Below are 24,096 nucleotides of genomic sequence, written 5' to 3' on the forward strand. Positions count from 1 at the left end.
GGCGCTACAGTCTGGAGGCGCGCGACCGCTACGGTCGTAGGTTCGAATCCTGCCTTGGGCATGGATGTGTGTGATGTCCTTAGGTTAGTTAGGTTTAAATAGTTCTAAGTTCTAGGGGACTGATGACCTCAAAAGTTAGGTCCTATAGTGCTCAGAGCCACTTGAACCCTTTTACCTTCACAATACGTATATAAACTTACGAAATTTGTTATTAACAACGTCTCCTTAATCAAAAATAATACAAAAGTGCATAGGTACAACACTAGACGAAAGGAGCGAATTATACTGCCATGGGGGTCTTTGGTCATTTGCTAAATAGCCTTAAAAGTCTAACAGACAGACAGACAGTATTGGAAAACAAAAAAAGAATTTCTGAATGACAGCTCCTTCTACTCAATAGATGAATTTTTAAATATGAAGCAATGAATGTAAAAAAGATTAATTATATCGTGTAAAAAATGTTACATTAAACTGACATGTTCCACATCATTATGAAATGTCGTATTTATGATCTGTGGAACATTTATTAATGCAATGTAGTGTAATGAAGTACATATTTACTGAAAGAAAAATTGGGATAGTTGTTAGTCTTCAATTAACGATGACACAAATAAATTTGTAGTCATAAAAGATGCCGGCTCTCAAAGCTGGAAGCAGTTTTGGTGCAAGTGTTTCCTTCGCCGTCCGTACCGAGCATATATAAAGAACAAGGTGTCTGCACCTGGGAGGTTATTCGATCGTTATTCGATCGTTGTCAGTTGTCAGGCAAGGTGCTACGCTCAGATACAGATTGTACCGTGATTTTATCCATGACAGTGGTCGCTTAAAGCTCGGATGGCTTTAATGATGACTGAGTGTGTTTCCGTCGAGTTATATAACGCTTATATATTTTGAAACTTTGGAGAACTGAACTTATTTGGATTAAGAATTTATCTGGGAAGCCCTCCTTTCGCTTGTCGTGTTATGTTTTGTGTGCCGCTCGCTGTATAATAGAAAACCGTGTAGCAGTGTCCGAAATTATTCTTCACTTTTAAGACGAACTATTGACATAATTACGAACAAAGAGTGTCTAAGCTGTTCGAGTACTCAGAACCATAGGACAAGTATTTCGTGAACAGCACGTTCTCTTTGGCTTTCTGGCTGTTTGCCCAAATAGTCTTCAGGCCCTTAAAAAATGCTGTACTTACCATAAATCGCACAAGACTACCAGACAAAGAACAGCTATGACAAAAATTAAAGAACAAACATAACAGTATTATTTCACCTGCCGACCAACAAACTATACCTAATGATTTGATCTGCAATGTACATTTTGGCAATGAAGATATATTCAGTCGACACAATCGAAAAAAAAAATCACATTGACAAACTGTCCTTCAGGAGATGAGAAAACAGTCAAGAAGAACTGTCGTGGCTGTTTTATTACCGAAAGGACAGTGATTCTTAAATCACAATGGTATAGTGATCAGATAATAAAGTTGTGTGTCTACCAAGCTCCTTCTGTGGCATTGATCTTATTACTGCTGTAAAGAGGTGGAATTTGAAGGAGAAGAAAAGGTCGATGTGTCTTGTCCCAACATTGAACAGCAGTATAAATAGCACATGGGGGGAGCGAACTTGGCAGGAATGCTAACGGAACTGAAGAGTTTACCACAAGTCAAAAACGATAGTATCTCTACATGTCTTCTATAGTGCTGAGAAACAAAAGACAGTAAAGTGTCGTTGAAGCAGTTTCGAGGACAGACTTTTTCTGGGAATACGAAGCCTGGCACGCCATCGCTGGACTGACAGCCATTTCATAAGAAGACGAAAATAGTATATACTGTGCCTGTGAATGACATACGGTATGAAAGTCTTGGTCACTGGACAGAGTGAGGGACAAAGGGGAGTTATCGGCTTTGCCATCAGGAATATTCGGCTACAAAATGTGAAAAAATATGAATTGCTTTGTGTTTTGTTCCAAAGAGGAATTGTTTCAAGATATTTCACATGAAATAGAGCAACATGCAACCATTTTTTTCAGCTACTGGAATAACATTGTGGTACTTCCTATTGTAGCATCCATGCGCCTTTTACGGGCAATGTTGCTTACAAGTAACATGCTGTATTTTGAAAGAATAAGTACTATAAAACTCTAAATGTATGTGAAACTGTTCACAGTACCTTACGTATACATCTAACGTAGATAACCCGAAACTTTTTCTGCCCAATAAACGACAGCGTGACAGATGATCGCTTAAAGGTTTCAACAAAGGGACAGCGTCCCATTGTTCTCGGCAGATCGTTCAGGATGTTGCCTGACGACAGACTTGCAGCTAATGGCAGCTGAACCGCAATGGCGCAATGAGCATTTTGTGACCTGTGTTTAGAAGCTATACTTCTGACTGCGGCAATAACAACAGAATTAGACCTAGTTGGAGTGGACGAAGGAAGCTTATGTCAGGCTATTACATCACCTCTCACGATACTGGTAAGTGGGACCACGCTTACTGTCTGTACTCACTGCTGTGGTAGATAGTCGCAGAGGGCCTTCTGGTTGTGGTTGTGTGTAGAATTTCAGTAGTAGAGAAGTATCTTTTGGGTTGGGGCCGCTAAGCAGTATCAGCACTATCCTGGTGTTTATCTTATTAAGTCTCGCGTGGCAGCATATTTTGGCTGGTATCCCACCGGGGTCTCTAGTTCGTCGAAGTTAAATCGGTAAGACGATTACTTGGTGGATTCTGTTAAGGCTCCGTGAATTCCGGAGCAGTGAATATTTATCTCGCTTTGAAGTTGTTGCTGATGTTCACAAATCTGATTAGAGGACACAGGGTCTCGACAATATAGTCTGTTGGTACCAGACGCGTTGTTTGCTTATTTGATGGTCCTCCGACCTCATTCCTGGCCTCTCTTTTAATCTCTGCCTGATGTTTGTGTGCCACCAGTTGGAATGCAACATCAGCAGCAGTGCAGACCAGGTAAGACAGGTAGGATTTAACAGGCTGCGGCGGAGCTGGTCTGGACCAAGTTGCAGGAAGCGTCTGGTAAGTCCGTAGTAATATTAGTTTTGTGTGCATTTATTGTGCCAGTTACAGTAACTGAGAAATTTTTGAGAGAGATGTCTATTTTGGACTGGTTCACCTCTCTGTTAAAATTCGACGCACACAAATACAAACGTAAAATGTGAAACAGGTTACCAATTGGCGCATCAACCAGGGAACTGTCTGAGTGCTGCTATAGAAATATGGAGGGAAAAGGTTTTTGTGTCCTCTTCTCCACATAGCAGAGGTTTTAAAAAACAACACCAATAATAACATGTTCAGATCGTAGCTAGTCCTTTTAAATGACAGAAAGCGTGAGCATTTTACAACCGTCCGTTCACTCTCACCGAGAGTCGATAAGAACGATGGGTGGCCATTAACCTGTCGGTGGGGTGAGACCAGCTGGAATATGTGGCACACGGGCCACGCTCTGGAATTGGGGGGTGTACCTCACCAACACGATCACAGCTAATGTCGGTGCTACGGAAAGCTACATGGTGAGCGACAGCCTATAAGCTAAGTCAAAACATATGTTGACAGCTGCTGGGCACTGTTGTAAAACTCCAAGGATCCCTTAGGCTCTTCGGCATACAGAGACGTGAAAGATAATATTGGTCTGGATAAAGTTCATTTGGTGGTCATCAGTAATGAAATGTTCACTCCAATTATGTATTCTGCTAGTGCTGAGTATGAAGATGAAACTGCTGCAGGATATTCGAGTGTGATATCCAATAGATCAAGTGACAAGAGAATCGGTCGTATTCGAGCTGACTGCTTGAGCACCTGGTGGTTCTGTTGACACTTGCCTATTGACAGAATTTACAGCAGGAAAACTGTCTCTGGAGGTCAAACCCAATGGGAAAAATGTTTTGATATTGTCTTTAATTTCAAACTGTAAGTAATTTAAAGTCTGAAGTGCAGAAGGACGATGCTAATCTAAATTCACGTCTGAATATGGAGATTAAGAATGGGTGAGAACACGCTTCTACTGATATTTCTAACTTGAAATTGGAAGTGGAACACATTGAATATTAGTTTCCCCATACATAATACAACAGCGTGAACATGCTAATTCGAAAGTGAAGGAACTCAGTTCTGTGTTCAAATTTCGTGAAACATGCGGGAAGAGGTTCGAGTTGCAACTCGCGAAAAAGTTGCAATCAATGTAAACTACACTCCTGGAAATTGAAATAAGAACACCGTGAATTCATTGTCCCAGGAAGGGGAAACTTTATTGACACATTCCTGGGGTCAGATACATCACATGATCACACTGACAGAACCACAGGCACATAGACACAGCCAACAGAGCATGCACAATGTCGGCACTAGTACAGTGTATATCCACCTTTCGCAGCAATGCAGGCTGCTATTCTCCCATGGAGACGATCGTAGAGATGCTGGATGTAGTCCTGTGGAACGGCTTGCCATGCCATTTCCACCTGACGCCTCACTTGGACCAGCGTTCGTGCTGGACGTGCAGACCGCGTGAGACGACGCTTCATCCAGTCCCAAACATGCTCAATGGGGGACAGATCCGGAGATCTTGCTGGCCAGGGTAGTTGACTTACACCTTCTAGAGCACGTTGGGTGGCACGGGATACATGCGGACGTGCATTGTCCTGTTGGAACAGCAAGTTCCCTTGCCGGTCTAGGAATGGTAGAACGATGGGTTCGATGACGGTTTGGATGTACCGTGCACTATTCAGTGTCCCCTCGACGATCACCAGTGGTGTACGGCCAGTGTAGAAGATCGCTCCCCACACCATGATGCCGGGTGTTGGCCCTGTGTGCCTCGGTCGTATGCAGTCCTGATTGTGGCGCTCACCTGCACGGCGCCAAACACGCATACGACCATCATTGGCACCAAGGCAGAAGCGACTCTCATCGCTGAAGACGACACGTCTCCATTCGTCCCTCCATTCACGCCTGTCGCAACACCACTGGAGGCAGGCTGCACGATGTTGGGGCGTGAGCGGAAGACGGCCTAACGGTGTGCGGGACCGTAGCCCAGCTTCATGGAGACGGTTGCGAATGGTCCTTGCCGATACCCCAGGAGCAACAGTGTCCCTAATTTGCTGGGAAGTGGCGGTGCGGTCCCCTACGGCACTGCGTAGGATCCTACGGTCTTGGCGTGCATCCGTGCGTCGCTGCGGTCCGGTCCCAGGTCGACGGGCACGTGCACCTTCCGCCGACCACTGGCGACAGCATCGATGTACTGTGGAGACCTCACGCCCCACGTGTTGAGCAATTCGGCGGTACGTCCACCCGGCCGGCCTCCCGCATGCCCACTATACGCCCTCGCTCAAAGTCCGTCAACTGCACATACGGTTCACGTCCACGCTGTCGCGGCATGCTACCAGTGTTAAAGACTGCGATGGAGCTCCGTATGCCACGGCAAACTGGCTGACACTGGCGGCGGCGGTGCACAAATGCTGCGCAGCTAGCGCCATTCGACGGCCAACACCGCGGTTCCTGGTGTGTCCGCTGTGCCGTGCGTGTGATCATTGCTTGTACAGCCCTCTCGCAGTGTCCGGAGCAAGTATGGTGGGTCTGACACACCGGTGTCAATGTGTTCTTTTTTCCATTTCCAGGAGTGTAGTTGGAATCAATGTAAACTATTATCACATCTTCATTCAACAGGTAGCGGCAACGGCAACCTGCTGATGAGGAAGCAATGTGTAGAAGAGCTACTGTTATGCAGGAGGTTTGTACTAGTTTTAGTAAACATGTAGAAGAAGCACATCGTATACTGGACACTGTGTGAAAAGCGTGCGAGTCATTTCAATGTATACAGCAGGCACACAGTACTGTTGTTGGGAAGAGATTAGTCAAAAGTGATCAAGAAAATCCAGAGCTGTCGCAATATGCAGTACACCTTTCGCCAGCCGCCTCTGCTGATGCAACATTTACTAAATGGTGTATGATCAGTTACTTTGACGTGCAAGTTAACGTGCACCATGAAGTTGTACATCCAAGAGTTTATGGTGATGATGATGTCTGGTTTGTGGGGTGCTCAACTGCGCAGTCATCAGCGTCCGTACAAAGCCCCAATTCTTACACAATCCATTTTTTTCACAGTTCAGTCTAGATGCTCTCACAAATAATGAAGATGATGATGATGAAGTGATAAGGACTACACAAACACCCAGTCCCCGGGCAGAGAAAATCCCCAACCCGGCCGGGAATCGAACCCGGGTCACTATGATCCACAGGCAACAACGCTACCCACTAGACCACGAATTGCGGACAGTTTATGGTGCTGCTGTCACCTTAATTGACAGAGGAAGAAATTTATTTTACAGTTAGACATCTGAAAGGGCATACAGTTCGCTTAGTGAACGAAATTTCAAATACTTGCATGAATCTAAAAGAATTTCACAATAACATTTTGAAGGGATTTTCAGTGCCAGAAATTCCAAGACATCTATTATATAATTTTAGGATTGGAGAAAAATACCATTCAGAAAGGCACAATGAAAGGTTTTTTGGGAGTACTGTTGGAAAAACGTCAAATAAATTGGTGCTTGAATGGGCACAGAACTATCTGGGACTGAACGAATGTTACCTTTTCAAATTCGTAGAGAGTTAACTGTAGCACTACAAGATAATTACAAAAACTAGGAGAGATTTTTAGAATGCATGGAATGTCTACACGTGGACGCTGCTGCATGAAGATACAACGAAGATAAGATAATGGTATGCCAGTGCATACAATGTATGGACAAGGTGGGTGGCCAAACTCATGCAATGTACAACATAATACAATTCACTTTGAGGTGTGAGATTATGCAACCAGCATAATCCCCCTGAGCCATTAAACTAAATAGCGTCTCAGTACAGGATCGACTGGAGTACCAACATTTACGTCAAATTTAAAAGATGAGAACTCAGATTTGAAAGCTACTGGAAAACTAGCGCCATGATTTATCTTCGATGCCAGTGGCGGGGCTACAAGGGTATGAGTGACCCACCCATGGCCCATGTTGGCAACACTGACATTGGCGATGAATTATTTGAGCTCCACATGTGTGTGCAGTTCAGAATGACACCCTTCATAGCAATTCCAGACACAAAACAATTTCTGACGAAATGAAAGTGGACGATATTTTAGGACTGTAATGTTTTCAGCAAACATGAAAAAAAAAAAAAAAACAGTATGACAGAACGTCACTGGAAGAGCACGTAGTTACCAAATGTGGTAGCTTTGCTTGGAGATGCAACAAAAAGTCGTACAGGAAGCGTCTGACCTTATTGTATAGTTGGAACACTACTGCAAAAATGATGAACAAGTCACTTAATAAATCATCATTACCTGGTAAATGAATGACTTCAGTTTTATACATTCCCAAAACACATAAAGTTAAAGCTATACAGTCACTAGCTGGTGATGTTTAAGTGACCTATTTAGCATTTTTCCAGTGGCAGCTTTGCATAGTGAAAAAGGACTTGGGAAAAAGGTATGGTCGAGACTGTACGTAATGGCTCAGCCTTGGAACTTAATATGACAGAAAAATAGAAGCCGGCCGTTGTGGTCGAGCGGTTCTAGGCGCTTCAGTCCGGAACCGCGCTGCTGCTACGGTCGCAGGTTCGAATCCTGCCTCGGGCATTTATGTGTGTGTTGTTCTTAGGTTATTTAAGTTTAAGTAGTTCGAGGTCTAAGGGGCTGATGACCTCAGATGTTAAGTCCCATAGTGCTTAGAGCTATTTGAACCATTTTTGAACAACTTAAGTATGCAGAAGTGTCTACAGAGGAAAGTGATAATATACAATGATTTCCATTTGGCATGAAATTCGAATGGGAACTGCCCTTCAGACTAGTTAATAGCGTGACACCTCTTTTAGACAGATACAAAGAATAGTGTGAGCCATAGTGCCTATGGGAGATGTAGCTTACCGACAGGATGCTTAAGGGCTTTCAGTGTTGACTCCTGCGGAGGTCACAAACTGAAAATTTCTCATTAAGCAAGATTTTGATCTCAGAAGAGTAATTTTAGATTTATTGCCTGAAGATGATCCAATGCCAACTAGTATTAACTTAAGTCCTGTTGTATCGATTCGAAAATATTAATACACAACGGTTAAGCAAAAGCTAGCGTGTTACTTAAATATTCTGATGCATTTCCAAGCAAAGAGGAATGGTAGTAATGGCACTGTCAGGCATCAAAAGTTTTGGAGCGACCGAAAAACAGCCCGAAGTTATCGAGCAAAAAGTGCTGCTTCCTTTGTAATTTAATAACGTCGAGATGGCAGATCCATTCTTAATTGTTTCACATCTTGGAGTTGATATGACTGTAGGTGGTGATTTAATATATAATTATTTCTGTAAACTTGTTTTCGACACTTGTCTGCTGAAGGGATGCGTAGGTTAAACACATCTTGTGATTCCCTTTGTAAGATGTAAAGAACAATTTTTGTACATTTCAGAACTTCATTACTGCGAAGGTTCTCGCTGCACTGAAGAAAAGTAGAACAGATAAGTAATTTGTGTGGTATTAAAATTGAGAGACAAGGAGGTCAAATGCAGATGAGCGGTGAGTTGGATTTAAAAAGGTGTATTAAATAGAAAAGGATAGAGGGTTACCTTAATTTTGGGAAGCTTCGCAGTTGGGTGACTGCACACACTTGGGCTATGTAGAGCAGTTCTTCTTTTCCTTGTTCTATTCTGCTCTTTGCTCTGTTTTCTTCCTTTATCTACAAATTGGCGAGTTTTTATTTTGTGTTTTTGTTATTGAATGTATGTCTGGTGTCAAGATAAGGTTGGCAGACGAGTTTTGTGTACCATGTAAGCAAACATAATTTTTTTATAGGAAAAAAGGAATTTCTGCAGTTTGTTGACTGTAGATGTGGCTTAAAGAAGTTACGGGGTAAGCTGGAGAGAACAGACCGATATAAAGATAACAACCGAGGCATGGACATTTCTGAAAGTGCACCAGTTGAAGAATTATGTTAAAGTTTGCAGCTTATAAATAAAACGGGCAATAGACTGAGATGAACGTAAAATGGTACACTGATATAGCGAGTTGTTGGTAGCATAATGTGATCCTTTTTAAGCAACTTTGTAAGCGACAGATACATCAAAGGGAGGATAAGGAAAAGAGCTGCCGAGCTGTGAGTGCGTGTGTGGAAGGGAGAAGAAAATCTGCCCCCCCCCCTTTATTTTTTTATTTATTTATTTATTTATTTTTGAAATGGTGAAAATGATAACCTGGAAGGTGCGGTAAATGTTAATACACTCCTGGAAATGGAAAAAAGAACACATTGACACCGGTGTGTCAGACCCACCATACTTGCTCCGGACACTGCGAGAGGGCTGTACAAGCAATGATCACACGCACGCCACAGCGGACACACCAGGAACCGCGGTGTTGGCCGTCGAATGGCGCTAGCTGCGCAGCATTTGTGCACCACCGCCGTTAGTGTCAGCCAGTTTGCCGTGGCATACGGAGCTCCATCGCAGTCTTTAACACTGGTAGCATGCCGCGACAGCGTGGACGTGAACCGTATGTGCGGTTGACGGACTTTGAGCGAGGGCGTATAGTGGGCATGCGGGAGGCCGGGTGGACGTACCGCCGAATTGCTCAACACGTGGGGCGTGAGGTCTCCACAGTACATCGATGTTGTCGCCAGTGGTCGGCGGAAAGTGCACGTGCCCGTCAACCTGGGACCGGACCGCAGCGACGCACGGATGCACGCCAAGAACGTAGGATCCTACGCAGTGCCGTAGGGGACCGCACCGCCACTTCCCAGCAAATTAGGGACACTGTTGCTCCTGGGGTATCGGCGAGGACCATTCGCAACCGTCTCCATGAAGCTGGGCTACGGCCCCGCACACCGTTAGGCCGCCTTCCGCTCACGCCCCAACATCGTGCAGCCCGCCTCCAGTGGTGTCGCGACAGGCGTGAATGGAGGGACGAATGGAGACGTGTCGTCTTCAGCGATGAGAGTCGCTTCTGCCTTGGTGCCAATGATGGTCGTATGCGTGTTTGGCGCCGTGCAGGTGAGCGCCACAATCAGGACTGCATACGACCGAGGCACACAGGGCCAACACCCGGCATCATGGTGTGGGGAGCGATCTCCTACACTGGCCGTACACCACTGGTGATCGTCGAGGGGACACTGAATAGTGCACGGTACATCCAAACCGTCATCGAACCCATCGTTCTACTATTCCTAGACCGGCAAGGGAACTTGCTGTTCCAACAGGACAATGCACGTCCGCATGTATCCCGTGCCACCCAACGTGCCCTAGAAGGTATAAGTCAACTACCCTGGCCAGCAAGATCTCCGGATCTGTCCCCCATTGAGCATGTTTGGGACTGGATGAAGCGTCGTCTCACGCGGTCTGCACGTCCAGCACGAACGCTGGTCCAACTGAGGCGTTAGGTGGAAATGGCATGGCAAGCCGTTCCACAGGACTACATCCAGCATCTCTACGATCGTCTCCATGGGAGAATAGCAGCCTGCATTGCTGCGAAAGGTGGATATACACTGTACTAGTGCCGACATTGTGCATGCTCTGTTGCCTGTGTCTATGTGCCTGTGGTTCTGTCGGTGTGATCATGTGATGTATCTGACCCCAGGAATGTGTCAATAAAGTTTCCCCTTCCTGGGACAATGAATTCACGGTGTTCTTATTTCAATTTCCAGGAGTGTACAAAATACTGAAGCCAAAATTTTGAAACATCAGGCCTAAGTGGAACTGTTTATCGTCATTATTAAGAAGGTTGTAAAGAATAAAAATCGCCCGAAGTTTTCGGTAAGGGCAAGCATAAGAAAGCTGATCTCGTGTAAATTTCTCAAGAGAAAGTAGTGTCGGTATAGGCAACGTTCAAATATTATCACACCAACAGTCAAGCGATGGCATTAGGACACCCTTGCATGGTGAAGTTCTGATCGTTATAGACATAGTATACAACTAAGAGGACAAAGGAGATGTGCTGCAGCATGCAGAGTCTGTAAGAAAGAAGTAGGCAGCGTACGTGAACAGTCGCAGACCTTAGACGGTGAGCTTGAGGCAATCAGGAACGGGGAAGGCAGTAGGTATGAATATTGGACCCATGCCACACGACTCTTAGTCTCAGGTAACACCTCATGAAGACAACGAGATACTAATATCTGGCAGAACACGAGACACGTCAAGGTGTCAACGTAAGCCGTGTAAACAACAGTTACCAATCTCGGTCCCTGCAGTCATCATGAAACAACATTTTAATATGTGGAACATTACATTCCATCTCAGTCAGTTAACTGTATGGAGACTTCATGAAACTCAAAGCAATCCTTTTAATATTGGAACCGGATTGTTGTCACATTTACTGTGTTTAGGTACGATATGTCATTATACTGCAATTAAATATTTATCTGAAACTTCCTGGCAGATTAAAACTGTGTGCCCGACCGAGACTCGAACTCAGGACCTTTGCCTTTCGCGGGCAAGTGCTCTACCAACTGAGCTACCGAAGCACGACTCACGCCCGGTACTCACAGCTTTACTTCTGCATCTCGCCTCCTACCTTCCAAACTTTACAGAAGTTCTCCTGCGAACCTTGCAGAACTAGCACTCCTGGCAGAAGTAAAGCTGTGAGTACCGGGCGTGAGTCGTGCTTCGGTAGCTCAGATGGTAGAGCACTTGCCCGCGAAAGGCAAAGGTCCCGAGTTCGAGTCTCGGTCGGGCACACAGTTTTAATCTGCCAGGAAGTTTCATATCAGCGCACACTCCGCTGCAGAGTGAAAATCTCATTCTGGAAATATTTATCTGTCACGTATCACCTTAAGACACTTCCTTCCTCTATTGCGCGCATACATGACTGTATGTAGTTCCTCAAAATCCAGTAAGGCAAGGAGTATCCATCCCAAAGCAGAAAAGTTATGTCAATAATTATTTCATTAACAATATCTATAAATACGCAGTTAGGGAACAAATTCTCTGGTTTTATGAAGAACTTAAGCACCTATCTGTTATGTGAAAATATTGCAACAGTTCAAGGTAACGCTCTGAGGCGAGCTACCGTACGTCTGTCATAGGAATTCACTTGGATCGAATCAGTGTAGTGAATCTCCACGTCGTGATTGTGACGAAAAATGAATAGGAGATATGAACCAAGACAAATGGTTCAAATCGCCCTGAGCACTATGAGACTTAACATCTGAGGTCATCAGTCCCCTAGAACATAGAACTACTTAAACCTAACTACCCTAAAGACATCACACACATCCACGCTCGAGGCAGGATTCGAAACTGCGACCGTAGCGGTCGCGCGGTTACAGACTGAAGCGCCAAGAACCGCTCGGCCACACAGTCACCAAAAAGATGTACAGACCTTCTTAGTAAAATCAGGCCAACAGGTACCAGCTGCTGTCGTCTGTTTGCTATCTAAGGAAGACACAAGAGTGTATTAAATCGTTGTCATCATGGTGAGGCACTGATGCCGAGAGGATGGAGCTGAGTCTCTTTGTACGAGGGTCTCTCACTGAACACTTACTCACAGTATTTATATTGGAAAATATTTATTCTTAAGAGAATTTGGTCATAAAGTCAGTCAACATTTCTTTTCCAGGTATCACTTTTCTACATAGTCACCACCACGTGCTATGAACATAAGCCAACGTTGGGCAAGACTATGTATTCCGTTGGTAACAACTTCTGCCTTGTGCTCGTTAGCCATTTTTACAGTGCATGAATTACGTTCTCATTATCTTTAAACCGTATACCACGCAGAGAGTCCTTAAATGGCTCAAACAGATGGAAGGCATGGGTGCCATGCTGTAGGATATTTGACTACAGGTTCTCGTGTTTGTGAGACTGGTGCATAGGCTTCTTGGAGCAGCATTCCTTTTGGATTTTTGTCTGGCCGAGAATGTTGGATTGCTGCGAGCCTTCACAAATGCCCCTGAATTAATGGTTGACTGTTTTGGCAATACATCCATGGCATCAATGACAACATTGAGAGACATCTGTCAGTTCCCTCTCACATCTTTTTCCTTTTCTAAATTGTTCTTTGCTTTTCCACTTCCTAAGTGATTGTGAATATTACAAACTTCTCGAAAAAAAGTGTGATATTAGGGTATAGAGCAATAACCGACACCAGTACACCGAAAAACCAGTCCAAAGTAGCAAATTTCACTTTTTTATTCGCTCCATGACTAGTTTCGGGCCGAGACCCATTTTCAAATCGTCATAAGGTAGTCAAAATGGTACTTCAGAAAATGTAAAAACTTAGTCAAAAACGTGCAAACGAACAGTAACAGCGCATACAGAAGTTCATGACACACACCAATTCCAGCATACTGGACGTTCACAACCAATACCAGTCACAGTATAGGGTGACTTCACTTAATGCACGACCGGTTTCTGACTTGTGCCCATCTTCAGGTGTTCAACATGCAATTATATGTTTCAATGTTGTAAGGTATTACAGTATTTACATACAGCTGGAGTATCCATGTCGTTTACACGTGAAATTCATCACATTCTCGACAAAAATATCTCAGCTTTTTACTCATTAAATGTATATTACCAGTCAGGGTAAATATTGGTCCTTCCAGGTCATGCCTTTGATACAGTAGATGTTAGTAACTTTAGAAGTACATACATTCACAGCCTCCACCATTCTTACCTAGGAAAACAAGGGTAACGGTCAAAGTCCTTAGGTCTGGTTCAAATGGTTCAAATGGCTCTGAGCACTATGGGACTCAACTGCTGAGGTCATAAGTCCCCTAGAACTTAGAACTACTTAAACCTAACTAACCTAAGGACATCACACACATCCATGCCCGAGGCAGGATTCGAACCTGCGACCGTAGCGGTCGCGCGGTTCCATTAGGTCTAAGAAGTTCACAGATGTTACACATACAAAAACATAACAGATGTTACAGATTATGAAAATGAAATTGTCACGTGATTATAGAACCCCGCTGACATATAATATATAGAATGGCTAATGGAAAATTATATAACTTTGTCACAATTATTAACTTTTGTTACTATTTGTGGCAGATAATGTTCAACAGTTTTACTTTTTAAAAATTTCATTAAAGATGTGCGTAAGTGACTTGTTTGCCAGGTCTACTTGTTTGGTGAGAGTGAGGTGTGGAGAGTTCGTGGTATGAATGTAAATTTCAAGCTCTTCAGGAACATTCTTTTTCTTCCCTTCGCTCACACTGTGTACCATATGCAGGTTGTCTTTAATAGTTACGGCTGAGTGGCCATGTTCTTTCAGATGTGTTGCAAAAGTGTATTTATCAGAGTTATTTATCTCTAAAGCATCCATGTGTTCCCGGTAAAGCGTATTTATCAAAGTTTTATAGCTCTAAGACGTCCATGTGTTCCCAGTGCCTTATAGTGAAACTCCTTCCTCTCTGGCCAATGTATAACTGTGCGAAATTGTCACATAAAAGTTTGTAAATAACTGATTTGCTGAGACATTGGCTGTCTGTCTTTCTGCAATGAATGATGTGCTATTGTTGCTTATTGTAAGTGATGAAGGATATTTGAATACCATTGTTAAGAAAGAGGTTAGCAATTTATTATGAAATTTTTCTGCTAAAGGGGATGCTAGCAAATGTGTGTATTTGTTCTTGTGGGTCTGGGTTAGGAAATGTGCATTGTTCCTTTTTGATCTTGTTGTTATCAATTACATCTTTATAAAGCTAAAGTAATTTATTACAAAAGGTATGTTGATGATACCATTAACTTGTGTGATGGTACAACTGACGAGACTGAAAAACTTGCAAATATTGTCAGTAGAGTGCATAATGACATTAACTTCACTGTAGGTCATCAAGTAGATAAATAACTCAACTTTCTTGATCCTACAGTCTCTAATGTAAATAACAGACGTGTCTTCCAAATTTCCCGAAAATCCACCACCAGTGGTGTTGTCATAAACAACACATCCTGTCACCCAGTACAGAACACTATCAAAGGAATTGCTCATAGGAATGGATACGGCCCAGATGTAAATGATAAACTTAACAACAAAATCGCAAAGAAACAAGGCACACCTCCTAAATCATGTTCAAATGGCTCAAATGGCTCTGAGCACTATGGGACTCAACTGCTGTGGTCATAAGTCCCCTAGAACTTAGAACTACTTAAACCTAACTAACCTAAGGACAGCACACAACACCCAGCCATCACGAGGCAGAGAAAATCCCTGACCCCGCCGGGAATCGAACCCGGGAACCCGGGCGTGGGAAGCGAGAACGCTACCGCACGACCACGAGATGCGGGCAAATCATGTTCACAAGAACTAATGCAGACATTTGTTTGCATCCCCTTTATCGGAAAAATTTCCTACGAAAATGCTAACCTCTTTCCTAACAATGGTATTCAAATATCCTTCAGCGCTAACAGTAAGCTACAACAGCATCTCAGTCACTGCAACAAGACAAATAGTCAGTGTAACAATTTCATTTTCATAATCTGTAATATCAGTTACATCTCTGTGCATGTAATATATCTGAAGTTCTTAGATCTAAGGTATTAGACAATAACGTCTGTTTCCCTATATGTACACGTTGTGAGCGTATGTGCGTCTGCAGTATTAACGTGTGCTGTATCAAAGACATAATAAGGAAAACCAATATTTGCACTGAAGTTTAAAAAACATTTAATGAATAAAAAATTGAGATATTTTTGTCAAAAATGTGATGAATGTGATGTGAAAACGACTTGGATACTTCAGCTGTATATAAATACTATAATACCTTACAACACTTGTCGATTAGCAACTTGCACGTGCCTCAATTGGATCTATTTAGTCATTAACGTAGTATCTGGTTTTTTATTTAAACAGTGATCTGCAAGATTTAGCGTTGAAACACGTATGTAAACCAGATGATGATGGGCACAAGCCCGAAACCGAATATCGCCTTCTATTGTGACTGGTATCGGTCATTATTCTACATCCTGTAAAAGAACAATAACAGAGGTCAACTGCTCTGATTATGTGTAAAATTCAGTTAAGTGTGTTAGTGTTTACTTTAGGTTTACATTTTTATTAAATAATAATCTGCGTCCACAATCCTCATCTCCTTCCTAATCCAACTAATATGAAAATCCAAACTGACAACAGACGACAAAGAGGTAGATTTTAAAAGGAAAATGGGAAGATGCTGGCACGTGTCTCACTATTTGAACTTTGATCGAGGTATTCGTCTGCTGTGATTAGAAGTCCATTAAGATCGGTCGCCATTAACAATATAGCATCCATACTCATAATTAGCTCCTTTAAATGGAAATTAGATAGACATTTTGATGCTTCTCTTAACAGGTCAAGGAATAAGAAACTTAGATCTTATTGAAATAACAGTTTTTCGTGGAATGCAGTAATGTTAGGATGGCAGGGCTCCAAGCCCTTTCCGACAATGCAGCCCTCCTTATATCTCTCAAACAGTGCAGGACCTTCGCGAGTAATGTAGATGAGCCGCTGCCCAGAGCAGTCACTTAACGAGCCCAGAAGGGGTTCATCCTGGTATCTTCTCGCCGGTATGCACCGAACGGGACACTTCTCTGATGATTAACAGTGAGGACATGCCCCTTGCAGACTAGATGGCTCCACCCAGAAACGACAACTCAGAAACTGAAGACCCCTAATCCTTCCTCCCGACTCCCCACCTCCCAGTCGACACACTGGAGCCAATCGAATATTGACAACCCGCTGATTAAGAAGGAAGTTTCCCCCCGACACACGTACCGACGCCAAAGGTTTACCAAAACCGTGGGAAGAGTTAAGATGCTATCGAAAAATGAGCAAGATGATAAGGGTAGAAACGAGTATTTGCTCATGTCTCAAAGGCTAACGCCAATACCAGAGCTCTTATTGGCCCGCCAAAGTAGCGTTATCTTGGATAATTTTCCCTCTTCCATTTGGTGAAACAAGTAGGCACGAGTCCTGATTGGCTGGTGCTGACTTATGGCGAAACTACACTCCCGGAAATTGAAATAAGAACACCGTGAATTCATTGTCCCAGGAAGGGGAAACTTTATTGACACATTCCTGGGGTCGGATACATCACATGATCACACTGACAGAACCACAGGAACATAGACACAGGCAACAGAGCATGCACAATGTCGGCACTAGTACAGTGTATATCCACCTGTCGCAGCAATGCAGGCTGCTATTCTCCCATGGAGACGATCGTAGAGATGCTGGATGTAGTCCTGTGGAACGGCTTGCCATGCCATTTCCACCTGGCGCCTCAGTTGGACCAGCGTTCGTGCTGGACGTGCAGACCGCGTGAGACGACGCTTCATTCAGTCCCAAACATGCTCAATGGGGGACAGATCCGGAGATCTTGCTGGCCAGGGTAGTTGACTTACACCTTCTAGAGCACGTTGGGTGGCACGGGATACATGCGGACGTGCATTGTCCTGTTGGAACAGCAAGTTCCCTTGCCGGTCTAGGAATGGTAGAACGATGGGTTCGATGACGGTTTGGATGTACCGTGCACTATTCAGTGTCCCCTCGACGATCACCAGTGGTGTACGGCCAGTGTAGAAGATCGCTCCCCACACCATGATGCCGGGTGTTGGCCCTGTGTGCCTCGGTCGTATGCAGTCCTGATTGTGGCGCTCACCTGCACGGCGCCAAACACGCATACGACCATCATTGGCACCAAGGCAGAAGCGACTCTCATCGCTGAAGACGACACGTCTCCATTCGTCCCTCCATTCACGCCTGTCGCGACACCACTGGAGGCGGGCTGCACGATGTTGGGGCGTGAGCGGAAGACGGCCTAACGGTGTGCGGGACCGTAGCCCAGCTTCATGGAGACGGTTGCGAATGGTCCTCGCCGATACCCCAGGAGCAACAGTGTCCCTAATTTGCTGGGAAGTGGCGGTGCGGTCCCCTACGGCACTGCGTAGGATCCTACGGTCTTGGCGTGCATCCGTGCGTCGCTGCGGTCCGGTCCCAGGTCGACGGGCACGTGCACCTTCCGCCGACCACTGGCGACAACATCGATGTACAGTGGAGACCTCACGCCCCATGTGTTGAGCAATTCGGCGGTACGTCCACCCGGCCTCCCGCATGCCCACTATACGCCCTCGCTCAAAGTCCGTCAACTGCACATACGGTTCACGTCCACGCTGTCGCGGCATGCTACCAGTGTTAAAGACTGCGATGGAGCTCCGTATGCCACGGCAAACTGGCTGACACTGGCGGCGGCGGTGCACAAATGCTGCACAGCTAGCGCCATTCGACGACCAACACCGCGGTTCCTGGTGTGTCCGCTGTGCCGTGCGTGTGATCATTGCTTGTACAGCCCTCTCGCAGTGTCCGGAGCAAGTATGGTGGGTCTGACACACCGGTGTCAATGAGTTCTTTTTTCCATTTCCAGGAGTGTATTTTGTTGAGAAGTCAGAGACAGGGAAAGGAAAGAGTACAGAGAGAATTTGGATTTGGAGAGGGGTGCAGTGATCTTTCAGTGCCGGAGAGTTGTCGGTAGAAGATTCTGATTCGGGGAGTGGTGGTGAAAAGCGGATTCCTGTTTCTGAGACCGAGGGAGTGCGGTTGGCCTCCGAGATCCGAGGTGGCAGCCAGAATGGTGAGTATTCTCGCATTAGTGCTAGGATTTAATTGAGGTTAGCGTCGTGTGATTTTTAGCAACCTTGTGATCAAGTGAAAGTCCTGTCATAGCCGTAGTCTTGTTTCGTAATTTTAATTTCAATTATTTTGCTATTCCCGACTCAACAATTGTTACAGTGAATATTGAGTTACAATTGATTTTCCCTTTAACTTGCTTGGAGCACGTATTGCCCGCATCTCGTGGTCGTGCGGTAGCGTTCTCGCTTCTCACGCCCGGGTTCCCGGGTTCGATTCCCGGCGGGGTCAGGGATTTTCTCTGCCTCGTGATGGCTGGGTGTTGTGTGCTGTCCTTAGGTTAGCTAGGTTTAAGTAGTTCTAAGTTCTAGGGGACTGATGACCATAGCTGTTAAGTCCCATAGTGCTCAGAGCCATTTGAGCACGTATTAATTCGAGTGCATGTCCAGCCTCTCCTTAATACCATGGCTATCGCAGTTTTTACTGCCACATCATCTGAAGTCGAGTTAGTCGCTGTCTCTGGAACAACCGCGTATACGTTTCTAGCTCTCACTTAATTTCGTTGGCATTGTCCGTAAATGAGAAGCATATCGACTTGTTCTTCGAAGGAATACATCATTTACATTCCCTTAATCGACGATACTAGTCTTACCGTTCCTATTAGCGTTGTATTGCGAAACCGTGGTATGGTGTTTACATGTCAGTGGCGCGTTAGATGGATTCGCCGTATTCTGCGAATATTTACTATTTGCACGACACACGAGAGAGATATGTCAGAGCATGTACTTCGATAAGTGCCGATGAGATAAGGGATACCATTCGATCCATGATAAGAAGATTGCAGGACTGCACTGATACCAATGGTCATCAGTTCGAACAGCTTCTGTAAATGGACGTTCATGCCACCTTTTTGACCTGCGTTGTCCTCCAAAGGCCATACTGTTACACATCATTGGAATCGTCTCGATAGCCGCTATCAGAAAATAAGTACCAAATATAGCATCCCATAAAAAAAAGTTGACCTTCATATCCCTGACACGACCCCAGCTAGCAACAAAAAACCAACGTCATATTGTGGCCCCCGTTGTCCAATGCAACATTTGTCCCACAAACTTTTCATCTACTACCGTACTTTTGGAATTATTCTAGGTGGCAATAGTTAGTGACTACCCTGTATAATAAGCAGGATCACTAAGCCGAAAATATGAGGTAATAGACGAAACTAGTAACGTCTCTTGGCTATTAATTCTCAAACTCAGCAACGAATAACGTTTATTGTTCCGTAAAAATTAAACGAACTACCAAGTAAGACATACACCAGCAGTATGTTTAGCATGTGATGAAAACTGTTGCGGACAGCCAAGCAGGAAAAATGTAGACACTTGAAACTAACTGATGAACTCGTCACTTCATATAAAGACATAAAACAGTAGATCAAAATAGCGTCCATTGCCACTAGATGAAAGTCCGCCATCATTGATGGCGATTGCTACATTACACATATTCAAGTTCGTTGATGTTTGCAATAATACATCGTCGTAAATAAGGCAGCAGGTAGAAATGCGACAGTTTAATACTGTAAATTTTCAAGTCTTCGTATGGCTATCTGTAAGAAAGGACAACGTGTTGTCTGTAAGTTAAGAAACTTGAGTCATGAAATTTTACACACTTATAGTTCGTATTAGATATTTTACTTTTTGCTATGCAATGTTCTGACCATTTTTGAAACAAACAGTAAGTGCAAAGTACCTGTCACATTTTTCTAACTGCGTAAGGTGAAATTACAGTTTCTGTTAGGCCACACAAAAGGTAGTTCGCCAGTTATCTACACGATTTTACGTTCTTTAGCGATAGCTAGGACGATGTACCTCAAGAACTAGCCTACTTGTCAGAGCCGTTGCAAAACACATCGAGAGAGAAAATAGTAAATTTATCAGGAGTGACATTAAGGATAAACACTGTCGTTTCTTACATTTAAAAGCAGACAGCCGATAAATATGACACGGAAAGTCCGTCGGAGGGGGTGGGGGGGTGGGGGGGGGGGGGGGGTTTGGATCGATTGTGAACTTGCGTGCGAGGTGGGTGTCGTGCTGGGGAACTGTACATTGTAATGTAGTAAGCAGCCTGGTCGGAGAGCCCGTGTCATTAGCCCCGTTGACTCTTTGGCTATGACGTAGATTCACTTCCCGCTGAAATCTGAATCCCACGTCTGCTACACGATCAAAGGAGTCGATTTCATTCTGTTGTTACTGTCACTGTATTTACCAATCAGAGTAAAACGATTTAAATTTTGATGAGAATATAGATGGAAACAAAAACATAGAGAAGCTGTTGAGAGAAATAAAACAAGAAAAATGGATTGTGCAACCACAGATTTAAAAAAAATGGTTTAAAGTCACAATACACTCTACCATTGAGATCGTTTAATTTCAAAGATGGAGAGGCGTTACACATGAAGGTACTAGGACAGAAGCAGAATACACGTGAATGATACTTGTCTTCTAGCTGAAACAGAGTCCTGTTAAACCAAACAGATAGCTCAATTAGCATAAATATCAGTTACTGATTAAAAAGTGAAATTGAAAGGAACTAAAAACAGCAGAAACGATAACAACTGTAAACCCAGAGCGAGGAAGATGTAACAGAAGAAATATTATTATCACTACAGCCAACATATTTGCCGCGAGAGCAACATCTGTGCTGATATTTAAAACAGATCTCATTAATTTTTAGTTGTCAGTTGCACATTTTTAAATACGTGACATGTTTCGATCATTCTGGATCATCTTCAGGATACTTTGATATGAGGTTCTGACACAGGCAGGACGGATTTCTGATGCAACTACATCGATCTGGACATAATCCAGAGTGATCGAAACATGTCATGTATTTAAAAATTGTGCCACTAAGACTGAAGAATAAATAAGAACCGTTTTAAAAATATTATTATGTCGGACACAGAATCATACAAGGTTGCAGCAGCAAAGGAAAGATTAGACGAACACGCCCCAAGCGTCCAAGGTCAAAACTGAAATGATGTCAACCGTAGAAGAAAAATTATATAGTAGTGCAAAGCCTAGATATTGCAAAATATGGTACTGAAGTACTTACAACACATGTGACAACTATGAAGACTGTTGGGTCAGAAAGAAAGAAATTATTACATTAAATCAGTTCAAGTAATGTAGAGCAAACAAAGTGAAGAAAAATATACCACGATTATCATTTCCACTGTCACGCCATAGTAACTTGCCTTCTGTGAGAAAGAGTTTGGCTTTTTGCAATAGAGCTTATAACAAAAACGGAAATTTGTTTGATTAATTTGATTACTTACAGAATGAATTTTAGCTCTGCAGTGGATTCTGCGCTGATTTCTTCCTGGCTGATGGAAACTGTATGCCTCACCAAGACTCGAACCCGAAACAAGAGGACAACTGCTGTATTGATTGAGTTATTCAGACGAGACTCACGACCCGCCCTCACGACTTTGTTTCCACCACTAACCCTCTAATATTTTCCAAATTTCACAAGAATTGTAAATTGCAGTGCTAGCACTCCTGGGGAAAAAGATATATCTTTTTTAAACTACAGTGTCTAATGATGGACAGATATCCTCAGTTTTTTGCCTTTATCGTGCATAAAGTATTGGAAAGAGCAAAAAATTTATAATCATCAACGATAAAAAGGTCTACAATTGTAAATATTATTTATTTCTGAAAAGGAAACAAGAAGTTTTTTCGAACCTGTGTCCCATCTTCAGGTCCCTCTGCAAAATTATAAATCAAGTAAGGCATCTATCTACGTTGGTAAGATAAGAAAAGTTAAGCAGAGATTCTTAGAAAAGAAAACCTTGTACACACTTTAAAATGTGAGTCCGTATTATTGTTCTTATTGATTTATAATTTTGCAGATATGCCTGAAGATGGAACACAAGTGTTGAAACCAGGTTGTGCTTTCCTTTTTAGAAACGAATAATATTTACATCTGTAGCAGCTTTTATCAAAAATGGCTCAAATGGCTCTGAGCACTATGGGACTTAACATCTGTGGTCATCAGTCCCCTAGAACTTAGAACCACTTAAACCTAACTAACCTAAGGACATCACACACATCCATGCCCGAGGCAGGATTCGAAGCTGCGAACGTAGCAGTCGCGCGGTTCCGGACTGAGCGCCTAGAACCGCTAGACCACCGCGGCTGGCCGGCTTTTATCACTGATGATTGATATCAGCGGTTGTGGATATTCCAGCCAGAAAAACGTGTGAAGAAAATATGGTATATTATGCTGAATATCAGATCAACCTAAACTTCAGTTCACTGTGTGCGAGCTTGTGTTTGTGTATGTGAGTGCTACTATTTTTTATAGTATAGTATGTAATAAAAAACGCGGATCCCTTGGTGCGAGTGTATGTGTCGGTCTGCGGGGTGTGGGGGGCGGGGGGGGGGGGAGTGACGGAGTGCGGGGAAGAGAGAGAGAGAGAGTTGGAGAGGGGAGAGGAACGCGGAAAGGAGAGAAAGAGGGAGATAAAAAAAAGGAGCAATTGGTGCACGTGTTTGTCGGCAAATCTACCAAAACAGATTTCACAGACAACTTATAAAACATGACATGCAACAATAACATTCACGAGTTTACACGTAACTGACGACTCAGATAATTTAGTACCCGATAAATGACACGTCACTGAAAGGTCAGTTCCTCGTCTTGTAGTGCGATGTTGTCTGGTTACCTCACAAAGATTGTACTCTTTTCGAGGACACTTGTTCGTGCGTTGTATCCTCGCCCTGCATAACGTTCCGATACTTTTCGTATATTGTGAATAATAATTAGCGCCAGCCAGTGTGAGAAAGCGCAATACGACGAGGAGCTGCGGTGTGACTTACGCCGCTGGCGTCGACGGGGTCCACTGCGAGGACGGTGTTGCCGGTGCGGCGTACGACTGGCATAGCGGCGGCCGGCGTCGGGCGTCGGCGTCGGCGTCGAGCGGAATGCGGCGCCGGAGACGCCTCACCGCTGACGACGCCGCCGGCGAGGCGGCGTGGCGCGTCGCGGCGAGCCGCGCCTCCTGGTTTCGTAACCGGTCACGACTGCACCTGCGCCGGCGCCATCTCGGCCGCCGGCCCGCGCCCCCTCGACGCTGCGCAGTCCTTTGTTCGCCGGCCACTTGCACAGTGGCGGGCGTCCCTGCGATTGTAGCAGCACGTAATAAGCGAGCGCCCGGGACTGCAGCAACTTTAACAACCTGGTCGCCTCGTACAGTGTGTAGCAACACATTATGTAACGCCTTCGTATGTCCTTTTTCCCGTCGGATCACCGAAGTTAAGCGCTGTCGGGCTTGGATAGCACTCGGATGGGTGACCACCTGGTCTGCTGAGCGCTGTTGGCAAGCGGGGTGCACTCGGCCCTTGTGAGGCTACCTGAGGAGCTACTTGGTGGGGCAGAAGCGGCTCCGGTTACGAAAACTGACAATGGTAGCGAGAGCGGTGTATTGAATACATCCCCAGACATATCTGCAACCATTGACGCCT

General features: G+C 44.3%; 1 protein-coding gene across 1 annotated transcript in view; it reads right to left on the bottom strand.

Moving 5' to 3' along the window:
- Positions 1–23,538, bottom strand: part of LOC126259963 (band 7 protein AGAP004871) — a 570,890-nt gene extending 547,352 nt beyond the window's left edge. Inside the window, exon 1 of the mRNA XM_049957076.1 lies at positions 23,452–23,538. Within this exon, the coding sequence (XP_049813033.1) occupies positions 23,452–23,514 (63 nt within the window). The 5' untranslated portion in view covers positions 23,515–23,538. The remainder of the gene's footprint in view (positions 1–23,451) is intronic.
- Positions 23,539–24,096: the final 558 nt, after the last annotated feature.

The sequence above is a fragment of the Schistocerca nitens genome, chromosome 5 (genome assembly GCF_023898315.1).
Source record: "Schistocerca nitens isolate TAMUIC-IGC-003100 chromosome 5, iqSchNite1.1, whole genome shotgun sequence".
Lineage (NCBI taxonomy): Eukaryota > Metazoa > Arthropoda > Insecta > Orthoptera > Acrididae > Schistocerca > Schistocerca nitens.